Genomic DNA, 19,908 nt, shown 5'->3' with positions numbered 1-19,908 from the left:
ATAGACGATTTTTACCTTTTTTTTTGTCTTTTTAGTAATAATTAAAATCTAGTTTGGTTCTAGTAGTACAGTATGTTGGTATTATTGACTAACAGTTTTTTCATTTATTTAGGATGAACAGTGAATCACGATTGTGATCAGTTATCTGTGAGTCACTCTTGCTCTGTAAAACTTTTATTCACTATTCATTGTAACTTAAAATGACATTTAATAAATTAGTTTAAATTAAAAATTTGTGTTAATTGTTAAGATAATTTAAAAAATTGGCTGTAGTGGGTGTACGATTTGAGTAGTAATTTTAAGCATGAGCTTTAGTCTAAATTCCTATTTATGTTTTTTTTGTTTGGTGACGTTGAGAACGGTATTTATAGTTTATTTGATCTTTTGATTTTCTCTTAATGGGTTTCCATCCGATCGCACGAAATTCTTGATTTTCTTTGGTTGAGGCTTGTTTTGTTTACAACTTTTCACCTATCATACAAATCTTACTAAAAATAGATTATACGGGTGCTCTGAAAGTTAACGATAAGCTGTACGTGGCCAATAAAAAAATCTCTTCCGTCACTTGGCTTACATTTGAAAAAGAAATCATACGCTACACCTAAGAATCTAGGGTCAATTTACAGGACGTTTTAGACAATTTTTCTATATGAATGTAAAAATTTATAACTTAAAAAAATTTCACAAATTCAAAAGGTTGTCTTTTTTCTTATATTTAAGGTGAACAATAGTTTATGGTATGGTATAGATTATATAGGCCGTTAAGGGAAAATGTATGTCCAATGTTTCAGTAAAGATAGACAGAACAGTGCAACAACAAATTGACAATAGGAATAAGTAACGGTTTTTAAATAAAAATAACATTTATTTAATCTATTATAGTTGTACAAAAGAAACCGTTTTTCCTTGCCAATCTCCTAATATTTGCAAGTAAACAAAATTATCCACCATTGATTCAAAAATGAACAAATCTCTTAACAACATTTTCACAGATATTTGTCTCACTTATTTCCTTGACCACCCTTGCTTGTGACAACTTTTAGTTTCTAACCCGATTAAGAATAGGCCATGCGAGGTTTACACACCCCTACTCTTTAGTTCAATTTCACGAATGGGTTTGGTATGTAGACAAAATGCTCGATGTGTTCCACTTAATTGAAAGGTGTAGGAATGCCACCCGATATGAGAAGTTTTCACAGCAGCGAGTGGTTAGGTTCCCTGCTCCGATTTTGAAGCAAATTGGGAAGATAATATACTGCTTAATATATCATTGAACGGGAATGTATTTATTAGAGTGAATGATTTGAGTGAAAGGATCGATGACCTATTTAATTACTGGATTAGTTATACAGGGTGTTGCAGTGTTAAATGTAAATCTATCTTGGTGGATTTACCAAATAAAGCGTAGTTTGCGTGCCACCAGAACGAGGTTTCTATCTTGACTTTTTCCTGAGATATTAAAGATAAAATACTTATTTTAATAAAAACGTAATAAAAAACGTAAAACTTAAATATGTCGTAATTTCTTTAAATATTTATACTTTATGAGAAGGATGTATTTAATTTTTGTTAGGAATTAATAAACATTTTTATTAAAAATGTGGCATGTACGATGTTCTTTTGCTGCTGCTCTCCATGGGTTCGATATCATGTTTTTCAACCTTGCAAAGGAGATTTCACTAACAAAAATTCTAACAATGGAAAAGTCAGTATTTCGTTGGATTAGTTATGAAATAAGACAGGTTTTGTGAAATCTCCGAATATTTTTGATGAAAAAGTCATTGCACAAACCACAAGAGACTATTTCCAAAAAACATGGGTTTTGACATTTGTTACTTTTTGAGCGGCTATGGTGAATTCGAAAGTGGGAATTTTTCAAACCAAAATGTTGTTATCTTGTGGAAAATTTAATCTGGTTTGTGAAATAAATTTCAGATTTGTATTTCAATGACGCTAAAGTTGATAAATTACGATTTTATGTTTAAAAAATCTGATTTTAGAGTAAAGTCACAAAAATATGTCACGGCAAATCAAGTTAGAAAACTCGTTTTGATAGAAGTTTCAACATCTTAATGACTTACTTAAAACTATTTGTAATCGAAAAATCAAGTTCTTAGCAATTAATCTAATTAATTTTATAGTGTTGGTAATTGAATTTTGAAAAATTACGTACATGTGTTTAAAGCTAGTAGGGACAACATTTCTATAAGCACCATACTTTTCAGTATTGACAGAACCATAAAAATTTTACTTAAACATAAGACAATAACTTTGGAGACTCGTGAAAGTTTAAATATATAGTAGTATTAATATTTTACGAGTACAGGGTTTTATGGGAAAAAGTCGTGAAAGTGAAATAAAACAAAAAATGAAATATCTTGAATAAAATTGAGAATCAGACTATGGAAAATAGAGACGTTTTAGTCCCATTTGACATGCAAAATAACCTCCTAAAGTATTAACGTCTTTTCACGGGACACCCTTTATAAAAGATTAAAGTAAGTAATCCCTTTCATATAGGATGGCTTAACGTCCAACTACCCGTCAAACGTAATATATTTTTTCACAGCATGAAAAAGGTATGAATTAAAATGAAATGGGCTCTGCCGGGATTCGAACCAAGAACCGCTAGCATGGCAAATATGAGTCGGCCACCGCGGCACCCGTTAAAGGTCATGTACGTATAAAAAGTTTGTTCAATTATTATACGATTTAGGATCATGTATTTTATGTAACTAATGACTTATGTACATGTAGATATCACACACCAAACAATATCTTTATAAATACATTGTAATAAACGATGATTTGCTATGAATAAATAGACAGTGTTTGACTTTCGCTTTGCAATTTAAAAATAATAAAAGTGCAACAAAACGATAGAAGTTTCAACTGGTATTCCCAGGTTAGCATTTATTTATTACCCGCGGCTTCGGATTAATTTATGAGTCTCAGTTGTAAAACATTTAATTCACGCAAAAATACAGACGGAGAACCCTTTTATTATTCCTTTTTTCTTAACAAATTGGAGAGTGTAATCATTTAAATGCAAAAGAGGCTGAGAAACCTTGTTTATAAATAGTTTACTCATTTTAGCCAACAAACTAACGCTATGAAAAGGGCAGTTGCAATATAGGAAAAATTATCTTGAATTACAGGACTATCCAGTAATTTCGAGCCCAGTCCGAATATCGTTTTACGTTGATTACGTCATATGGGCTTGTTTTAATTTAATTCAGCCAGCGTTCGGAATGGCATGACGATTTTAGCCAAGTGCACAGATGGCGCATCGGCTAACCAGCAAGACCTCCCGGCTCCACAATTCATTAATCACTTTAAAATAAAGGAAAACGAGGTGTGCAATATATATTTTTGGCGTAACACGAACACCCTTTAGATTCAATCTCAGTTTAAAAGAATCAGAAAAACCATTAGAACACATTAAATAGAAAATTTGTAACAACTAGTACATTAATACAACATATCTAGACACTTTCAAATTTCAACTTAGTCCCATTTAGAAAATAGCGGTGAATTTTAACTGAAATAAAAGTAGAAAATGTTTTGTTAACTTAATTGTGTATTAAATAGAGTGCTGCTTTTGCTGTTTATTGAAGTGCGAAAGGCAACGGTCCTATGCAATCTTCATAAGAGTTTCTATTTACATTTTTGCTATTTATAACATTCTCAAGCGAGCAGCTGGCCTGTTAACTTTTCTTTTCTGTGTTCCATGTTCAAATAATTTTTTCAGTTATCATAAACAAATTTTTAATTTATTTTTTACTAGTGTAATTCAGTAATATATAGTTTTTAATATTTTCCATAGTAATTATTTTTTTTCCGTGCAGTGCAACCTAGCAACAATGTAACTACAATACAGTAAGTAAGAACAATTTAATGGGGATATCCCTACAATTCACGAGCTTAAACACTTACCAGCGATGAATAAGTCGTTCGCCAAAGAAAATCCTACAGCACTACACAGCACTTTTTTCAACTAAATAGTCTTTTTTTTGTAAGGTTTTGGTTGAGATAAAAAAGTCAATGGCACGAGCGGGATTCGAACCCCCGATCTCCGGCTAGATACGCCGCTGCTCTACCACTTGAGCTATCGTGACATGGATCCACGCGGACATCAACTCAACCAACCAACAACACTATACAACCTTTCGAATTTTCTCTTGTTGCCATTTTTTTCAGGTCATAGGTTCGAATCCCGCTCGTGGCACTAACTTTTTCATTTCAATCAAACCTTACAAAAAAAGATTAATTAATTGAAAGAATTAATTTGGTCAATAGACCACTAAATATAAAGGACTTTTCTCAATCTTCAGCACCAATATACTATGACATAATCTTTGAAACGGACACCTCTGACACAGCCTCACAATTAACACGTTACCCTCTGTAAAGGAACACATTAAAAAAAATAATTTAAAAAAAACCCAGAGCAAGTCACTACCACCGAAATACAAAAGGAAAATAAAAGGACATCACAAAGATAGATATCGATTTGAAAATCGCTAAACCCCAACAAACAAACAATGCTACTCAACAGAATGCTCAATCGCTGAAACCACCTCCTATTGTTTAAAATGATTTGTTTTGGTGTTCGCTATCTGCATAAAATATTCTTTGAGCAAATAGTATATTTTCATAGAAATCTGACAAATCTGGGTAGAGAAACCGACCAGTGCTGGAACTCTCTTTTATTTAATTAGGTTGGTAAAGACAGAAGGTCCGGAGGCTACTTAAACACCTATTATTTAAAATAATATAAACAACTACACTGATTTTTTTTTAAACATCGCTAGTATCATTCCAACTAATAGATTCGATTGCCGCACTCGTACCAACGACGTGGATAAATGGAAAACAATACGATTTTTGTTGCTTGCAATTAACGAAGATAAATCTTACAGAACTGTCATACGAGGACTACACCCCCATGAAATGAAAACTGAAATATCCAAACTAGGATTTGGTGTCAAAAGGGTACACCAAGTACACCACCCCATCTCCCGGACTTCCTTACCACTATTTTTGTCCATCTTGTACAGAATAAAAAGAATCAGACTTTTTAAACTACAATATCTATACTAAAATAAATATATATATNATATATAAATAAAAAAACAACATCCCACAGTGCACGAAATGACAAAAGTACCCAGGCAGTGCGCACGACCTCACCCTTCTTCCTTTCCACTATCAAGGATATGCAACTCATAAAAAAATTACAGTACATACTCGCTTCCTTGGGCTTTGTTTATATAACAGACTTACATGGAACCCACATACAAAATTAATACGAACTCTTTCCTCAACGTCCAACACTTACAGTCCTCCACACCGCTTAATACGACGATGGCCTCCTGGCCTTCAATCTTTACCAACCCAATTAAATAAAAGAGGCGTCCAGCACTGGTTGGTATCTCTACTCATTGTCTTCCTGGTCTGATAGACCTGTCAGATTTCTATGTAACTATACTATTTGCTCAAAGTATATATACAGATAGCGATAAATAAAATAAATTACGTAAAACAATTACTAGACTTAAATTTACGGGGAAAATCGTTGACACTTTGTTTTACATATTAGTTATGATGAATAAAGTTAAAATAATAAACAGCTATATAGTAATTAAGTAATATAGATATATAAAAAAATATTATAAGTATGACTGATGTCAAAAATTCTGAAATTTAATAACAATAACGATCCAATCGACATTCTTAGTAGATTATATCTGTCCATAAACACATTTCTTTCTTCTGATAACATTAAAATAGCCTTTACAAACTATAAAACTATAGAAATTCACACACTGTTTTCCAAAAGTAAAGATCCCACTCCAGTAACAAATAAGTCTGATGTAATTTACAAAATCAATTGTTTAAACTGTCCCGCAACTAACATCGGAATTATATCCCAATATGTGGACAAGAGAGAGTAAAGCAACATATCTATGATTGCAAAAACCCCAAACAAAATCCTACAGCAATGACTACCCACCATTTTGAACACCAACACAACTTCAATTTGAACAATCCAAAAATATTAAACAGAACAAAACAAAAAAGCGTAACTTTTTAAAAATAGTTTACATCAACAGAGATAAACACAGCATCAATTACAGAACAGACACGTGTAAACTCAGCCGCAGCTACGCTAATATCATAAATCAAATTCGATATCAATAGCATACGTACAACACACATATAAAATAATCATCACATTCCACATTTCCACACATCAAACATTTCTACATATTCTTATTCTTCAACAATTTAGCTTTCCTTTCCCTAATTATCCCCGTCGATATAATCCTAAAAGGACAATCAGGCCGAACCATTGCCCGTTTTTCCTATTGTCCTTCACCTCAAAAAAGCCGGCTCTCTAATATAAAAATGTCTTTCCAACCCGACTTCCTTCCGCACCCTTTCAAATTCCAACGTATATAAACATAAAACAGCAATATCTCACTGGCATTCTCAATACGACACCCAACGACACATCTCCACAGAAAAAAAACACTTTGAGTGAGTACAAATACTTTGATTGAGTCTAAAATTTCTAGCATTGTATAAATTCACTTTTTTCACATCGTACAGGTATTTGTATAATTTAAACAATGTTTATAAATCCCAGGCCCTGAAGATGATCTCAACAAAACGTTGGCACGATAAAGAAAATGTTTTTCTAAAACCTACGTCACACCAGACCGCATCTCATGATCTCCAAATAATCTGTCAATTAACTTATAATTGTTTTCATCCTGTTATCTTTTTTTATGGAACATCAATCTACTGATCTGCAAACGGAATTTGCTCTTGAAGAAAACGTGCGGTAAAAAAATGTTTTTTCAATTTTACTGGTTCATATATTCAAAGTGCTCAGCTTTCACATGCAAACGCACTGTTCTGATCCCTCGGCGGGCCGGGGAGAAATCTATGTGTTGAAGTTTCTCAAAATTAGTTCTGCAGGTGAGACCCCAAACGGAACTCTCTTATAACAACATAGGCTTTATTAAAACATTGCAAGCAAGGAATTTGTTAAAGTGGGCATTGAATCTAGAGAAAAGGAGAGAGTACTTAAATAGAAAGAATCCCTTTATCAATTCTGTTATTTATGCGAAGACAAAAATTTAGTTCTTATCAATAAGGTATATTTTGTTTGAGACTACGGTGTAGGGTTTCCATTAATATCTATAATATCTTTTATTTGGGATCGTCTCTTTGTGAACAGGATTGCTTTGCTGTAGGGGTCATTAATATTTAATTTCCATCAGAAACAAAAACCATCCATTTTATATAGTTGGCTGCTTTATTAAACTTCTCTAATCAATTCATTTTTTGTAATTGTTTCATCTGACAGCTGAACCCCATAATGATAGGCCCAAAGGATACGGTCGAGTTAGATGGAGATTAAGGTTAGGTTAGGTAAGTTAGGTTAAGGTTTGTTTAAGTTAGGATTGATAGGGTTATGATTAAGTTAGGTATTGTTAATGTTAGCGTTAGTTTAAATAATTATACTTTTTACCTAAGGTCTTGTTTGAGACGGAAAACCTAGTTCCACGAGCGGGATTCGAACTCACGACTTTCAGCTGAATACGCCGCAAGTTTCTTTTGAGCGATTCTCATTATTTCTTTACTTTAACTTTGCCTTACCTTTTAAGATCTTCTCTGATAGTATGAATACCGTGTAATAAAATGGTTCAATTTCTTATCGCCAATTCAACCACTTAAGAATCAAAATGCATACATGTTCATCCTCCTACCAACTTTAAAAAGAAATCACACAATAATATTTCACTACCTAATTGAATTTAAATATAATTTTTATGTTTAAATGTTAAATTAAGAACAAAGCATAGATTCTCATACAAAGAGATATAAAAATAAAAATCAATTAAATAAATACTTTGAAACAATAACAAGTCGTTATTTTAAGAAATGTCATTTTATAATAGTCCATTGTTATTTTCTATCAAAACAGTTCTGTAAGTTTTATCTGTCAGGGAAACTTCATTGGGTACTATTTGAAGTTTGTTGACGGCCAATAAATGTCACAGAATTCCAAATCAAAGGTTAGACAGTGGTTTTTTTACAAAATTTTTGTTTGTTTGTTATCACTTCGAAAATAGATAGTTTTCGTATGATCAAATTAAATTTTGCTCAGGAGACGAGTCTGTTACATAGAAAGTGTATTATTTGAATAATCTGATGAGTCTAAATGGCCAATTTTACAACTAGTCTCTATACAAAACTTTTCATTGATTCAATTAAATTTAATCTTTAATAAGCAAAGGGTAGTTTTCGATGTACTTAACAACTTATTTACAAACGAATAACAAATATTTGTGCAACATCTGAAAGCTCTTTAAAGATCGTGCAAACAGAGGGAACAAATTCAATTAAACGTCCGGAAAAAGATCGAATAAACTGACGAGTTCAATTCATTTTTCTGAATAAAACAGCGTTTTTGCGCCAAGGCACTTGGGATTTCCATTTAATTAAACGAAGATACTGCAGGGAATTAGTAATCAAAATAACCGGGCTGCGAGTTCCGCTAAATTGGAAGTGGCGACTGTATTGCAAGATTAGCATCCAACGCACTTTTCTCAACAAATAAAGATGATTTATTCCTCTTAAACTCGACCACACTTCACCGGATCTCACCGCTTCTTTATTGGAAATAGGATTTCAGTTTGATATTACCTTATATTTAAAAGTTCAGCATTGATTTTGAATACATCATTGTGCTTCTTCAAGGCTTACATCAAAACCCTTTCAAGGTCCATCCAAGTGGCACTTTGTATGTATTCAGCCAAGTTTAAATAAACATTTCAACCTATCGTAAATAGTCGAACTAGCATTTTATAAACCTATTTATAAATGGGTTAAACAGTAAAATCTTAGCAATAACAAAAAAAGAAAGAATTAATTATTTTACAGCTGTAAATTGTGAACAATTCGCCAAAAAAACCTTTTTTATTTAAACGATTCTTAAATACACTAAGATATTTGTAGATCATTCTGCTTATTTTACCACTAACTACTATACTAAATTCGGGATATAATTAGAGAAAATGGACGTATATCAATCAACTAAGGATAAAAACTGATTAGACTGAGATCGTGAGATACGGTCTGGTGTGACGTAGGTTTTAGAAAAACATTTTTTTTTTATCGTGTCACCGTTTCGATCTTTATTGAGATCATCTTCAGGGCCTAGGATTTATAAACATTGTTTAAATTTTACAAATACATGTAGGACGTGGAAAAAATGAATTTACACAATGCTAGAAAATTTTAGATTAAAAAAAAAGTTATACAATGCTAGAAAAGTTTTAGATAGAAAAAAATGAATTTATACAATGCTAGAAAATTTGCGATTCAATCAAAATATTTGTACTCACTCAAAGTGTTTGTTTTCCGTGTACATGTGTCATTCTTGTGTGTCGTGTTGAGAGTGCCATATAAACATAAAACATCAATATCTCACTGGATTTTATATCTAAATTTTTTTCTACCATGGTATAAATTAATTTTTTTCTATCTAAAATTTTTTAGCATTGTATAAATTAATTTTTTTTAAATCTAAAATTTTCTAGCATTGTATAAATTATTATTTTTTGCATCCTACATGTATTTGTAAAATTAAAACAATGTTTATAAATCCCAGGGCCTGAAGGTGATCTCAATAGAGATCGAAACGTTGGCACGATAAAGAAAATGTTTTTCGAAAACCATACCACACCGAATCTCACGATCTCCGTATAATCATTAACTAACGGTCACTAAACCACGTAAAGATAAAAACGTGCTTTTATTTCTTAAATTGTTTTATTTATTGTTATTGTTAACAAGTTTGGAAGCTTTAAGACAAGGTTTATCATGTGGGTAGTTGTATCAACCACCCTTGTGAATGGTTATGTGCAAACTGAAGCAAGTGCATTGAGTAGAATCAAGATGGAAACTTAGTTTAGAATTTGACTGATTAAGAAGGTTCCAAGTTGTTTTCCCGCAATTTACACAATAGATCATTTCATTGTTCTTATTATAATGATTCATTCATTCTTCCTGTAATTCCTTAACTCAAACAATAAGTGAAATTGGAATTGTAATACAGATAAATCTATGTCAATAAATACAAAAAACAAAAACAAAAATCACTCTGCAAATAAAAGAAGATATTAAATAATTGATGAAAAAGGATGAACAATGAAAGAATTAAAACATTTATAAATTCTCCATGGCGTACAGAAAAATACATATTTATATTTTCTACACAAAGAGACCTAGAGATCTCAGTGGTCGATGTTTGAAAATAATCCCTATACAAGATAAAAGGCGACAACGTAACAAAGACTTGGATAAGTACAAAATATTCCAAGACCGATATCCGTTTTTAACGTAAAAACCTTCATAAAAAGCTTTATTTTGACCATCCAATATTCAGATCAATCTTACTATTGTCAGGTTTCGACAAGCCATCTATCTATTTATATTTGCATTTGCATCTATGTATGCACAATGTATCTATGTATCTCATTATTCTCAACGACGTGAATATTCCTTGATCAGTTTTCTGTTTTCATTCCAACTTATCGTTCCATCTTAACTTTCTGCTTTGCGCTTTCTACACTTTCCAACCGGAAAACCCTTCAAATCTCCTAAACGACGATGGCCTAAAGACTCCCATCCCTAAACTGGTTTTTCAATCATTGATCTTTGCAGAACAGGATAGTAGACTGATGTGTAATCTCTTCATAAGACAAGAGACGACAACGTAACAGAAGACAATTATAAAGAATTGAACAAATGAAACCTATATTGACAGTAAAAACCGAACTACCTTTGAACAAAACTTTACTTTGGCCATCCAATATCCAGATTAACCTGCTGTAGGCATTATAAAATTTTGCCCGAAAGCCCATGTCCCGCTTACGAAATCTTTAAGGAAAAATGCACGTATTGTTTGTTGGAATTAATAGAACACTCGTCGTAAGCACGGTCTGGAACCTGTTAACTATGTAAAAGTGGTATTTTCGTAATATACTTGCTTCAGTTACCACGTGTTACTTCCTTAAAATGAAAGTTTTCACAAAAGAACCAGGAAAAAAGGAACAAATTAGATTGAGAAAGAAAGGATCAATAAGGTAGTCAAAGTAGGATAAAATTAAATTTCATCTAACAATTTTAGACATTTTAAAACAGATAACAAATCTGTCTTTTCAGAAGTTTGTTAACATTGGTTTTGATATAGGCTAACCTTGAGGCAGAAGTTATCTAGTTACGAAGTTGCTTGATAGAAACATCTCTTCTTGAAAAACTTTGTCTTAAAGCCGAAATACTCGTGAACAGGTGTTTATTATGCTTTTTTGTCATAATGACATGAGAATATGTATTTTCTTTAAGTCTCTCTCAAATTTGTCAATGTTGTTTGGCAAATTAACGAGGTCAAGAAGATCGGAAATATAGGATGAAAACTTTACAAGAGCTTGTATTTGGTGAATTTTGTTGTTAAGAAAAAATTAACTAATTTATTTACTAGAAATTTGACATAAAACCTAGTACGTTGAAGGCAGCAATCGCTCTTCTAAACGGAGACTATTAAACACACAGATTTCATCTCTTTGAATATTTAATTCACTCAATCCTTTAACAATGCCTTTTGTGAGAGGATGCCTCGTTTAAATCGCATCCTTTTTATAGGTGTGAGTCCCACCCAGTTGGAAGTGAAAATCGCCCATAAACGAAGCACTAAACCTCAACCGCTTCACGCTTCAAGAATGCAGCAATTTATTTTCTTCGTTTCTTGTCTTGAATATATTAAAATTATTTATGTCCAACTCTTGATCAACAGAATAATTCGGTTTAATTCTCTTATCGTGTCAATATCATTGTACTGTTTTGACTCTGGGCGCCCAATTACTCCGACTTAATAGAAAAAGTGTAACAGAAGTTTAAAAAAATATTTATTTCATATCTCATGAGAACCTCTGACTAAGGTGTCCGTTGAGAAAGAAATTGTCTCAACCTGAAAACACGGATTTTTGGATAGATCTTAAACTGGGAAACGCAGAATGCAAACGTTCTTAATGTACATGTAGACAATCTCATTGAGAAATGCAATAACCACCGTCACTCTCTACATATTGAGGAAGCAATCAATTCTAAACAGAATAAATATTTTGGGCACATTAGCGATATGGGAGGAGAGAGAATTACCTTAATTACATTCGTATTAATTGTGCTCGTATTATGTTCCAATTGCGGATGTTCAACCCTAAAAGACCAGTGTTATATATCAATGGATTTAGGTATTCCTTTGCCTCGAAGAAATTGTCTATTCTGCCTGGACTCAAAGCCAGACACTGTAGAACGCTTTATATTGGAATGTTCATTTCACATTGAAATTCGTTTTAAGAATTTAAAAGATTTTCCCAGCATTTTGAAAAGATTTTGTGCACAAAAAATAATAGTTTATTTCGTAGTATACACTGACATGCAAAAAATTCCGCCCACTTGTAATATAATTTGATTTGTATTTTAACGTTTAATAATTGAGTCTTTGTCTAAAAAAGTAAAAAATGTAAATTGCTAAGAAAAACGAAAAAAAAGACTGACAGATAAAATTTGTCTAAGATTTTCAATCTTAAAAAATCTCAAATGCTTCGGCATACTTTCTACTAGTCTAGAAATGACTCTTGGAGGTTAGCCCATTCTTCACGGATAGTCCTTTCAAGATCATGGAGTTATCAGGAAGTAATGGACGTGCTTTTGATTTGAGTCCAAGTGATTCGTCATTTGAGGTTATCCCATAAATGTTCGATGGAGTTCAAGTCTGGAGAACGGGCTGGCCAGGCCAAGACCCTGTTGAAGGTACATTCGTACTATGTGGTCATGTGGTCGGGCATTACTGTGCATTATAATAGGCTTGTCGCTGATTTCATCGAGGATAGGCAACGCATGATGTTTCAAAAATTCGTCTACATAGCGAGGTGCTATCAAAGACCCTCCACGAAAAACAACCAACTCTGTGAGACTCTCCATTGGAGTTCCTGCCCACACCATCACTGTGCTACGTTGAAAAGGTTGGCTCTGGAAAAATTACAGGCTTCGTACTTTTCATTTCGCCTTCTCCACACTCTTTCACGCCCATCTGGAGATCGTAGAGCAAATCTACACGCATCTGTAAAAAGTACAGCGGACCAATCGTCCAAAGACCAATGGCTGTGTTCTCGAGTAAAGTGCCTTGCCACTCCATGTGTTCCGGTCAATTCTAGGGGCTTATGGGGACAAAAGCCATCAGACCATACGATTTAATCTTCTTTGAGCAGTGCGTTCAGAGATTTGGACATCTCAAACTTCCTGGAGCTGATGAAAGCTTGAAAACGGTAAGGTGCCGGTTTCGCAAAATTCTCAAAGTAAAAATCGGTGGTTCTGTTATCGTAGGACGTCTGGAACCGGGCCTTCTATGGTAGGACCCAGTTTCTCGTAAACGTCTAACGGCGTCGTTTAGAGTTTCGTAGGAAACTCCGATGGCAATATTGAACGTCTAACATCAATAAGTGCCACATCCTCAACACTAAGTGGCATTTTTATGTTTAAAATGATTATTTGGAGGTCGTGAGATGCGGTCTGGTGTGACGAAGGTTTTAGAAAAACATTTCCTTTATCGTGCCAACGTTTCGATCTTTATCGAGATCATCTTTAGGGTTCAAAGTGTTTTCCGTGCAGATGTGTCATTTTTGTCTGTCGTGTTGAGAGTGTTTTTGTTTAAAAATTGAAATTAAGAAAACCAAGATGAAAACTAAACAGCTTATTCCTTCAGATTTCAAATGAGACTAAATAAACATTTTAAATGCCGTAATAAGTAAACATTGAAAAATCCCTTCTTTGTTTTAGATTAAGGATTAAGTTTGTTTAACCAATTGAACCAATTTAAATTTTAACCAATTGAAATACAAAGGGAGGAGAGAAATAGGTTATAATATTTAAAAGTTCATTGTATTTACCATCTTTACAATTTTAATACTATTACTATATTATTACTTTTCTTTTCACAGTTTTGTAATTTTATTTTCTTAATGTTAAAAATATAATGCAATGTTTCTGAGGTTCGCTTTGAATTGATGCACAGATGGCAATTCTTAATTTATTATATATGAAGACTATTCGTATGTATGTATGGTGGAAAGGGTACTATGAAGCGGGGTTTGTATTCCCCAGGCATTGCAGCCTTCTGGCTTATTGTACCTTCTTCTTAGAAGTATCAGGTCATTGACTGTTGTTGCTGCAATTTGATTCCCTAAGTCTTTTCCGTACGTTAGGTTAAACCTCCTTTGAGCTGTTGCTTCTCATTCGAAGATGATATGAGTGGCTGTTTCCTCCTCCTCATTACATAATCTGCAGATGGGATCATCGCTGAATATACCCATGTTGTGTAGATGTTTTCTCAGATGCCAGTGACCGGTTAGTAGTCCTACCACTCCTCTGGGTTTTGCCCTCTCCGATTGTAGGAGTGTTTTTGCCAATCTTGGTGAGGGTTGTTTCATAATAAGTTTACTATGTCTAGCACCGCTAGAGTTTATCCACTTCTCTTTTTGTTTTGCTTGGATCCATTCTGCGATAGAGGATTCTATATTTGTTTTTGTTATCCCAAGGATAGGTTCGGGGCCTATGTATGGTCTTGCAGATCCTACTGTGGCCAGTCTGTCTGCTTTCTCGTTACCCAAAATTCCCCTGTGTCCTGGCACCCAAGATATCATCAGGTTGTTGTGTTTCCCCAGGTTTTGGAGATTTTGGATGTATTCACTGACTAATTTTGATGTGATTCTTTTACATGCTAATGCTATCTGATCTTATGGGGATTTTTTTGTCAGTGTAACCTCTTATAAGATTTTCCAGGCCCAAGCATTGATGGCATGTATTTGTGCTTGAAAAACCGAAGTGTACTTCGATGTGTACTAATGAGTTTGATTGGTCATATTTTGGCTTTGTACAGAAAATGCCTGATCCGGTTCTTTCGTTTGTTTTGGAGCCATCTGTGTACCATATCATTGTATCTGATGCTCTCCTGTGTTCTTCCTCTCCTTTATAGTCTGTTGAGACTTTATAGGAAGTTGTGAAGATTGTTTCCGGGACCATGTAGTCAGTCCCCATTTCTAATAATGGGGTCTGATTAAGACTATTCGTAATTTTCGTTGTAATTCTGTATCCAGATTATCTTGTTCGTTGTGTTTTATTTGGTTCATCACCTATTTTACTTTTTGTAACAATCTAACTGCATTGAACAGAATATTGCTTTCTAGACAATAAATTAAAAAAAAAAAAAAGCGACACTATTTTCTCCGTTTCATCAGACGAAAATAGAAAAGGTATATTCAGTCTTATAACTTAGCCTTTGTTTTATGAATAAATTGTTAATGCTGGACATTCACCGATTACGACGATATCCTCCAATTTCTGTAATGAGTTTCAAATAGTATTGAGTTGTAATATTGATATGCATTTATGTATATTTTAGTTAAATTGAATATACGATTTTAAACACAAATAGATGAATCTTTTATAAATTTGTATAACAACTCAAAGGATTTATTATGATCAGTAAGTTCGTTTTCTTGTGGGAATGTCAAACGTACCAGGTATTGTATCTTCCATCAAAATGTCGAGCAGAGATGTCGAATTGCCTTCATTGGGGGAGCGGACTTTTTCCAGCACTTACATTGATGAAAGTCTTATCCTCTGTACCATTATTACTATTTGCAGTAAATTAAAAAAAAAATAGAATCTCTAACAACAAAGCTATTGTTTCTACAAATTAACAACCACGGTTCGATGTTTCTGCCACCTTTCATAATTGAGAAAGTTTCGTACTAGGGAGTAATTGAGGTTTAATAGTTTCATGCGGTGGCCAGATGAACTGCTAAGATTTCATATAGGGAAGTACCAAGTGTTGCAAAGCAAAGATGAAAAACAATATTAGTTTAGTTTAAACAAAACTTCTATTTTAATTGCTTCAGTCTCAACCTCAGTGTTCAATTTACAGATAAAACGTTTGCAAAGTACATGATAATTAAATACTTTCAATATTTCAAAATTACACATTATCTAGTATGAAAAAGACAATCTGTAAAATAGATATATTTTATGTTAAGGTTCTTTGATATCTTTATTTATTATTATTTGGATCTTTAATATTTGGCTTAAATTCAGATTTGATAAATCGGCAGGCCATGAATCATTCGGAATTTTTTTGATAGAGCTGTAAGAGATTTAATGTTAGGATAAGAATGATTTTCACCTCCAAGATTCGCGTTTTAAGCTGGAAAGGGGGCTTTCCCGCGGTAGTATCTAATGACACGGTACATTAGGTTGATTCTTCACTCAAGGATTCGCATCTGACGATTTAAAAGGCAAAGAAAGGGTGCAGCTTAGGAAAAAAATAGAAAACAAAAACAAATTTTACAATGAAGTATAAGCTTTTTTTGTACAATGTACGTATTTATGCATATAGAAATACCAATGTTATTTTCTTATGTTCATAACACTCATCAGCTGACGCAAAGACTCAATGTGTGAGGCTAAAGAAGGCTAAAAAGGCCTTGAGGACTTCATGTTTATGGATGGGAAATTGTAGAGAGTTAGGTACATAGGATGGAATTGATCTTTAAAAATCTGTAATGGTCAGGTCATCCACCAAAGTTATGTAGTAGATGAACTCGATAGTTCGTTAGTAGTTTTAATGAAAAAAATGGGATACAACTGGGATACTGTAGGTCCTATTGGAGATATCGCCTTGGCAACCCTTCGATTCCTCTCCAAGAATATCCAAAATAGTCAAAATAACGTTTTGTTCAAAGGTATTTCTGTGTTTACTGTCAAACAAAATTTTCAAGTCTTCTCTTGTCATGTGTATCGATTCTACTTCAATCTGCTATCCTTAGTATCCAAACATGTTATGAAAAATTAGACAGCGCTGGCACTTAGGGATTTAGATGTAAGAACGTCTCCAGGCCATCGTCGCTTAGGAGACCTGGTGGGTCTTCCGGATGTAAGGTTTTGAAAAGAGAGGTTGGAATGGAACTTTAAAAAGCCGAAACTGATCAAAGAATGTTCAGGTCCTTGAGTATAATGAGGTCAGTAATACATAGTTAAGCTCTTTCGAATGAGGACTTGATTGGCAGGATGTGCCAGATACGGAGAGCTTGTTGACAGTATGTCCAACGTGGTCAAAGAAATTTCTTGTACAAAGTTAGTTTAGTTTTTCCGACATTAAAGATTTTGATCCTTGAATTTTTTGGAGTTGCTCAAGTCTTCGGCTCATTCGTCGTCTCTTGTCTAGTGTATTGATTTCACGTCAGACCGATGTCCAGAAGGAAACATGTGAAAAATCCGTTAATGCTAGTACTCAATGTTAGGGATTAAAGTGTGGTGAGTCTTGTAGGTCATCGTCGTTGGAAGACAATGGGGGAAAGACGTTGAGTAATATTGACACGGCATTAGTAGTAGAGCCAGGATGGAGCGAGTGGTTGGAATGGACCTTTAAGAATCGGGAACGGTTTAGTTCATTGGCAAAACAAATGTTCAGATTGCTGAGTGAGGTGAGGTAAGTGACATAAAAGGGGATTTTCGTGTGAGTAATTTTGATTGGAAGGATTGGTGTGCAAGATATTGAATGGCTTAACAGAACTTCACAGTATGTTTGGAGTGGTTAGAGTTAATATACCAATTAATATCTTTTAATTAATTAAGGTTTTTTGTTCAGATAAAAAGTCCGAGTGGATCGAAGTCACGATAGCTCAAGTGGTAGAGTAGGGGCCTATCTAGCCGAAGGTCGTGGGTTCGAATCCCGCTCGTGACACTGACTTTTTTATCTCAACTAAAAACCTTAATTAACTGAAAGATATTAATTGGTAGCGGACCACGAAAACTAGTGAATTTAATAAGTTAAAATGAAGTATATCTTCACTAAAGCTCTCCGTGGCCATTTCATTGGTCGCCGAGAATCAAATAGATTACACGACATTTGAAAAATGTCAAAAAGGAAGGAAAATTCAAAAGGCGGGGATGAGATGGGAAGTTAGTGTCCGAGTGGATCGAAGTCACGGTAGCTCAAGTGGTAGAGTAGCGGCGTATCTAGCCGAAGGTCGTGGGTTCGAATCCCGCTCGTGACACTGACTTTTTTATCTCAACTAAAAACCTTAATTAGTTTTGTACAAAGTTAGTTAGGCTAGATCGGTCACAACTGAATTTTGTTTTAGATTTGTTTGTAGTTGGTACGTAAACCAACCAAACAAGCACTCAGTATAAAATTAAGCGGCGAGGAGGTCTCGAGGCCATAGTCCCTTAAAGCAGCGTGGGGGGGGGGGTTCTCGGGCGGGACACTGTAGGTAGGGCTTGGGCATTAGGGTTAGGGTGGATCGAGAGTTTGGTAAGAAACGTCTGGACGGGGGATCGGATTGACAAAGGAATACTGAGGTCGTTGTGAATAGTGAGGTTAATAGCGTAGTAATGAGCCTTTGACGACAATTTTTCCTAGACTTTTAATTGGAAAAATTGGATGTACTAGATATTGGATGGCTTAGTGTAAACGATGCGCAAAGTGGACAAAATTGGTTGAGTTTTGACGGTCAAAAGTCTTCTATTATTGTCTCTACTTGAATCTAGATATGTAAATACTTAAATTATTGTAGGTGAATGGAGTTACTTATTTGGTAGCTCCTTGTTATTGATGTACAGTGGAAGACAAGATTCATTGTGTACATTTTTCTCATTCCTGTCTCTTTCTAATTTTTTGTATCATTCTTTGATAATCTTAAGGTGTTATAGAACGTAAGAGGTTTGTAGAGGAAGAATTGCGATATTGTTGTTGGCTGTTTATTGGGTTGCATAAATGAGTCAACCGTATAAATGGTATATAGGATGTAAGTAAGAATGCGCTAATTTTGAACGCATGGATTATACGATATAGTTTACCAGGGTTATACGATGGGATAACAAGGAGTGAGAAGAAAGTGTTTAAATTTATAGATGATGCCACGGTGCCGGACCGAAAGCCTGGACCACATCAAGAACTCAGCAAACACTCCTTAAGAGAAATTGGCGTCAACTAACTTGAAACCTTATTAAATTGTGAAATTGACGAAAGCCGAATGTAAGAATGTTATGTGAATCAAGCATGAATACAAAATGTTAAGAAGGATTTTTTCGAGGATATCACAAGAAGAAGGCTGGGGGAGGGTTTTGCGACCATGGGAATGAGACCGATTGCGGAAAAATCCCAAAGGAGAAAAACCGGACAGTTGTACATAAATTGAAGTTAAAAATCAAATCCAAGGAAGGAAGAAAATAATGTTACGTGTTTATTAAATTCAAGTTTTAGTTTTTTAAATTAAAAGAATTGTTGTTTATAATACTCGGTGTTTATATTTATTAGGGTTATAACATTTATTGTTACATGGTTTATTGTTATTGTTATACCCTTCAATGGTCAGCAAGTAAGAGGAAATTGTTTTTATTGTTGGCTAGATGATTTTTATCTGGGTAAAAGGAAAAATACTTAAGGAATAAGATGTTAGTGGGTTGCCAAGTTTTGAAAATTGCTGCTAAGTCGAGTGTTTTGCATGAATAAATTGACTTCGATTTTTTTGCTATTATTTATTTATTTATTTTATTTTAAGGTCTTGTCCAGAATATTTTTTTTATACCAGTTGTAACTGGTCAACAATTTACTATAAAATACAACTGGTCTCACAAGTGTCACTTTTTATCGATGTTTTAAACGATGGAAACGGCTGAATAACTTGAGGCCATAATTTTCACCAGTGAAACAAGGCGCGGGTGGGAAATAAATTATCAACGTGTAAAGAGAGGAAAGGCATTAATAAAATA

General features: G+C 33.9%; 1 protein-coding gene across 1 annotated transcript in view; it reads right to left on the bottom strand.

Annotated features, from left to right (window-relative positions):
* The window catches only part of LOC106672412 (lachesin-like), a 102,846-nt gene extending 89,763 nt beyond the window's left edge, over positions 1-13,083 (bottom strand). Inside the window, exon 1 of the mRNA XM_014403817.2 lies at positions 12,930-13,083. Within this exon, the coding sequence (XP_014259303.2) occupies positions 12,930-13,083 (154 nt within the window). The remainder of the gene's footprint in view (positions 1-12,929) is intronic.
* Between the last annotated feature and the right edge of the window lie 6,825 nt (positions 13,084-19,908).

The sequence above is a fragment of the Cimex lectularius genome, unplaced genomic scaffold (assembly GCF_000648675.2).
Source record: "Cimex lectularius strain Harlan isolate CLEC.00 unplaced genomic scaffold, Clec_2.1 scaffold167, whole genome shotgun sequence".
NCBI classification, from domain to species: Eukaryota; Metazoa; Arthropoda; class Insecta; order Hemiptera; family Cimicidae; genus Cimex; species Cimex lectularius.
The sequence above is the reverse complement of the archived record's forward strand: the minus strand, read 5'-3'. Positions and strand labels throughout refer to the sequence as shown.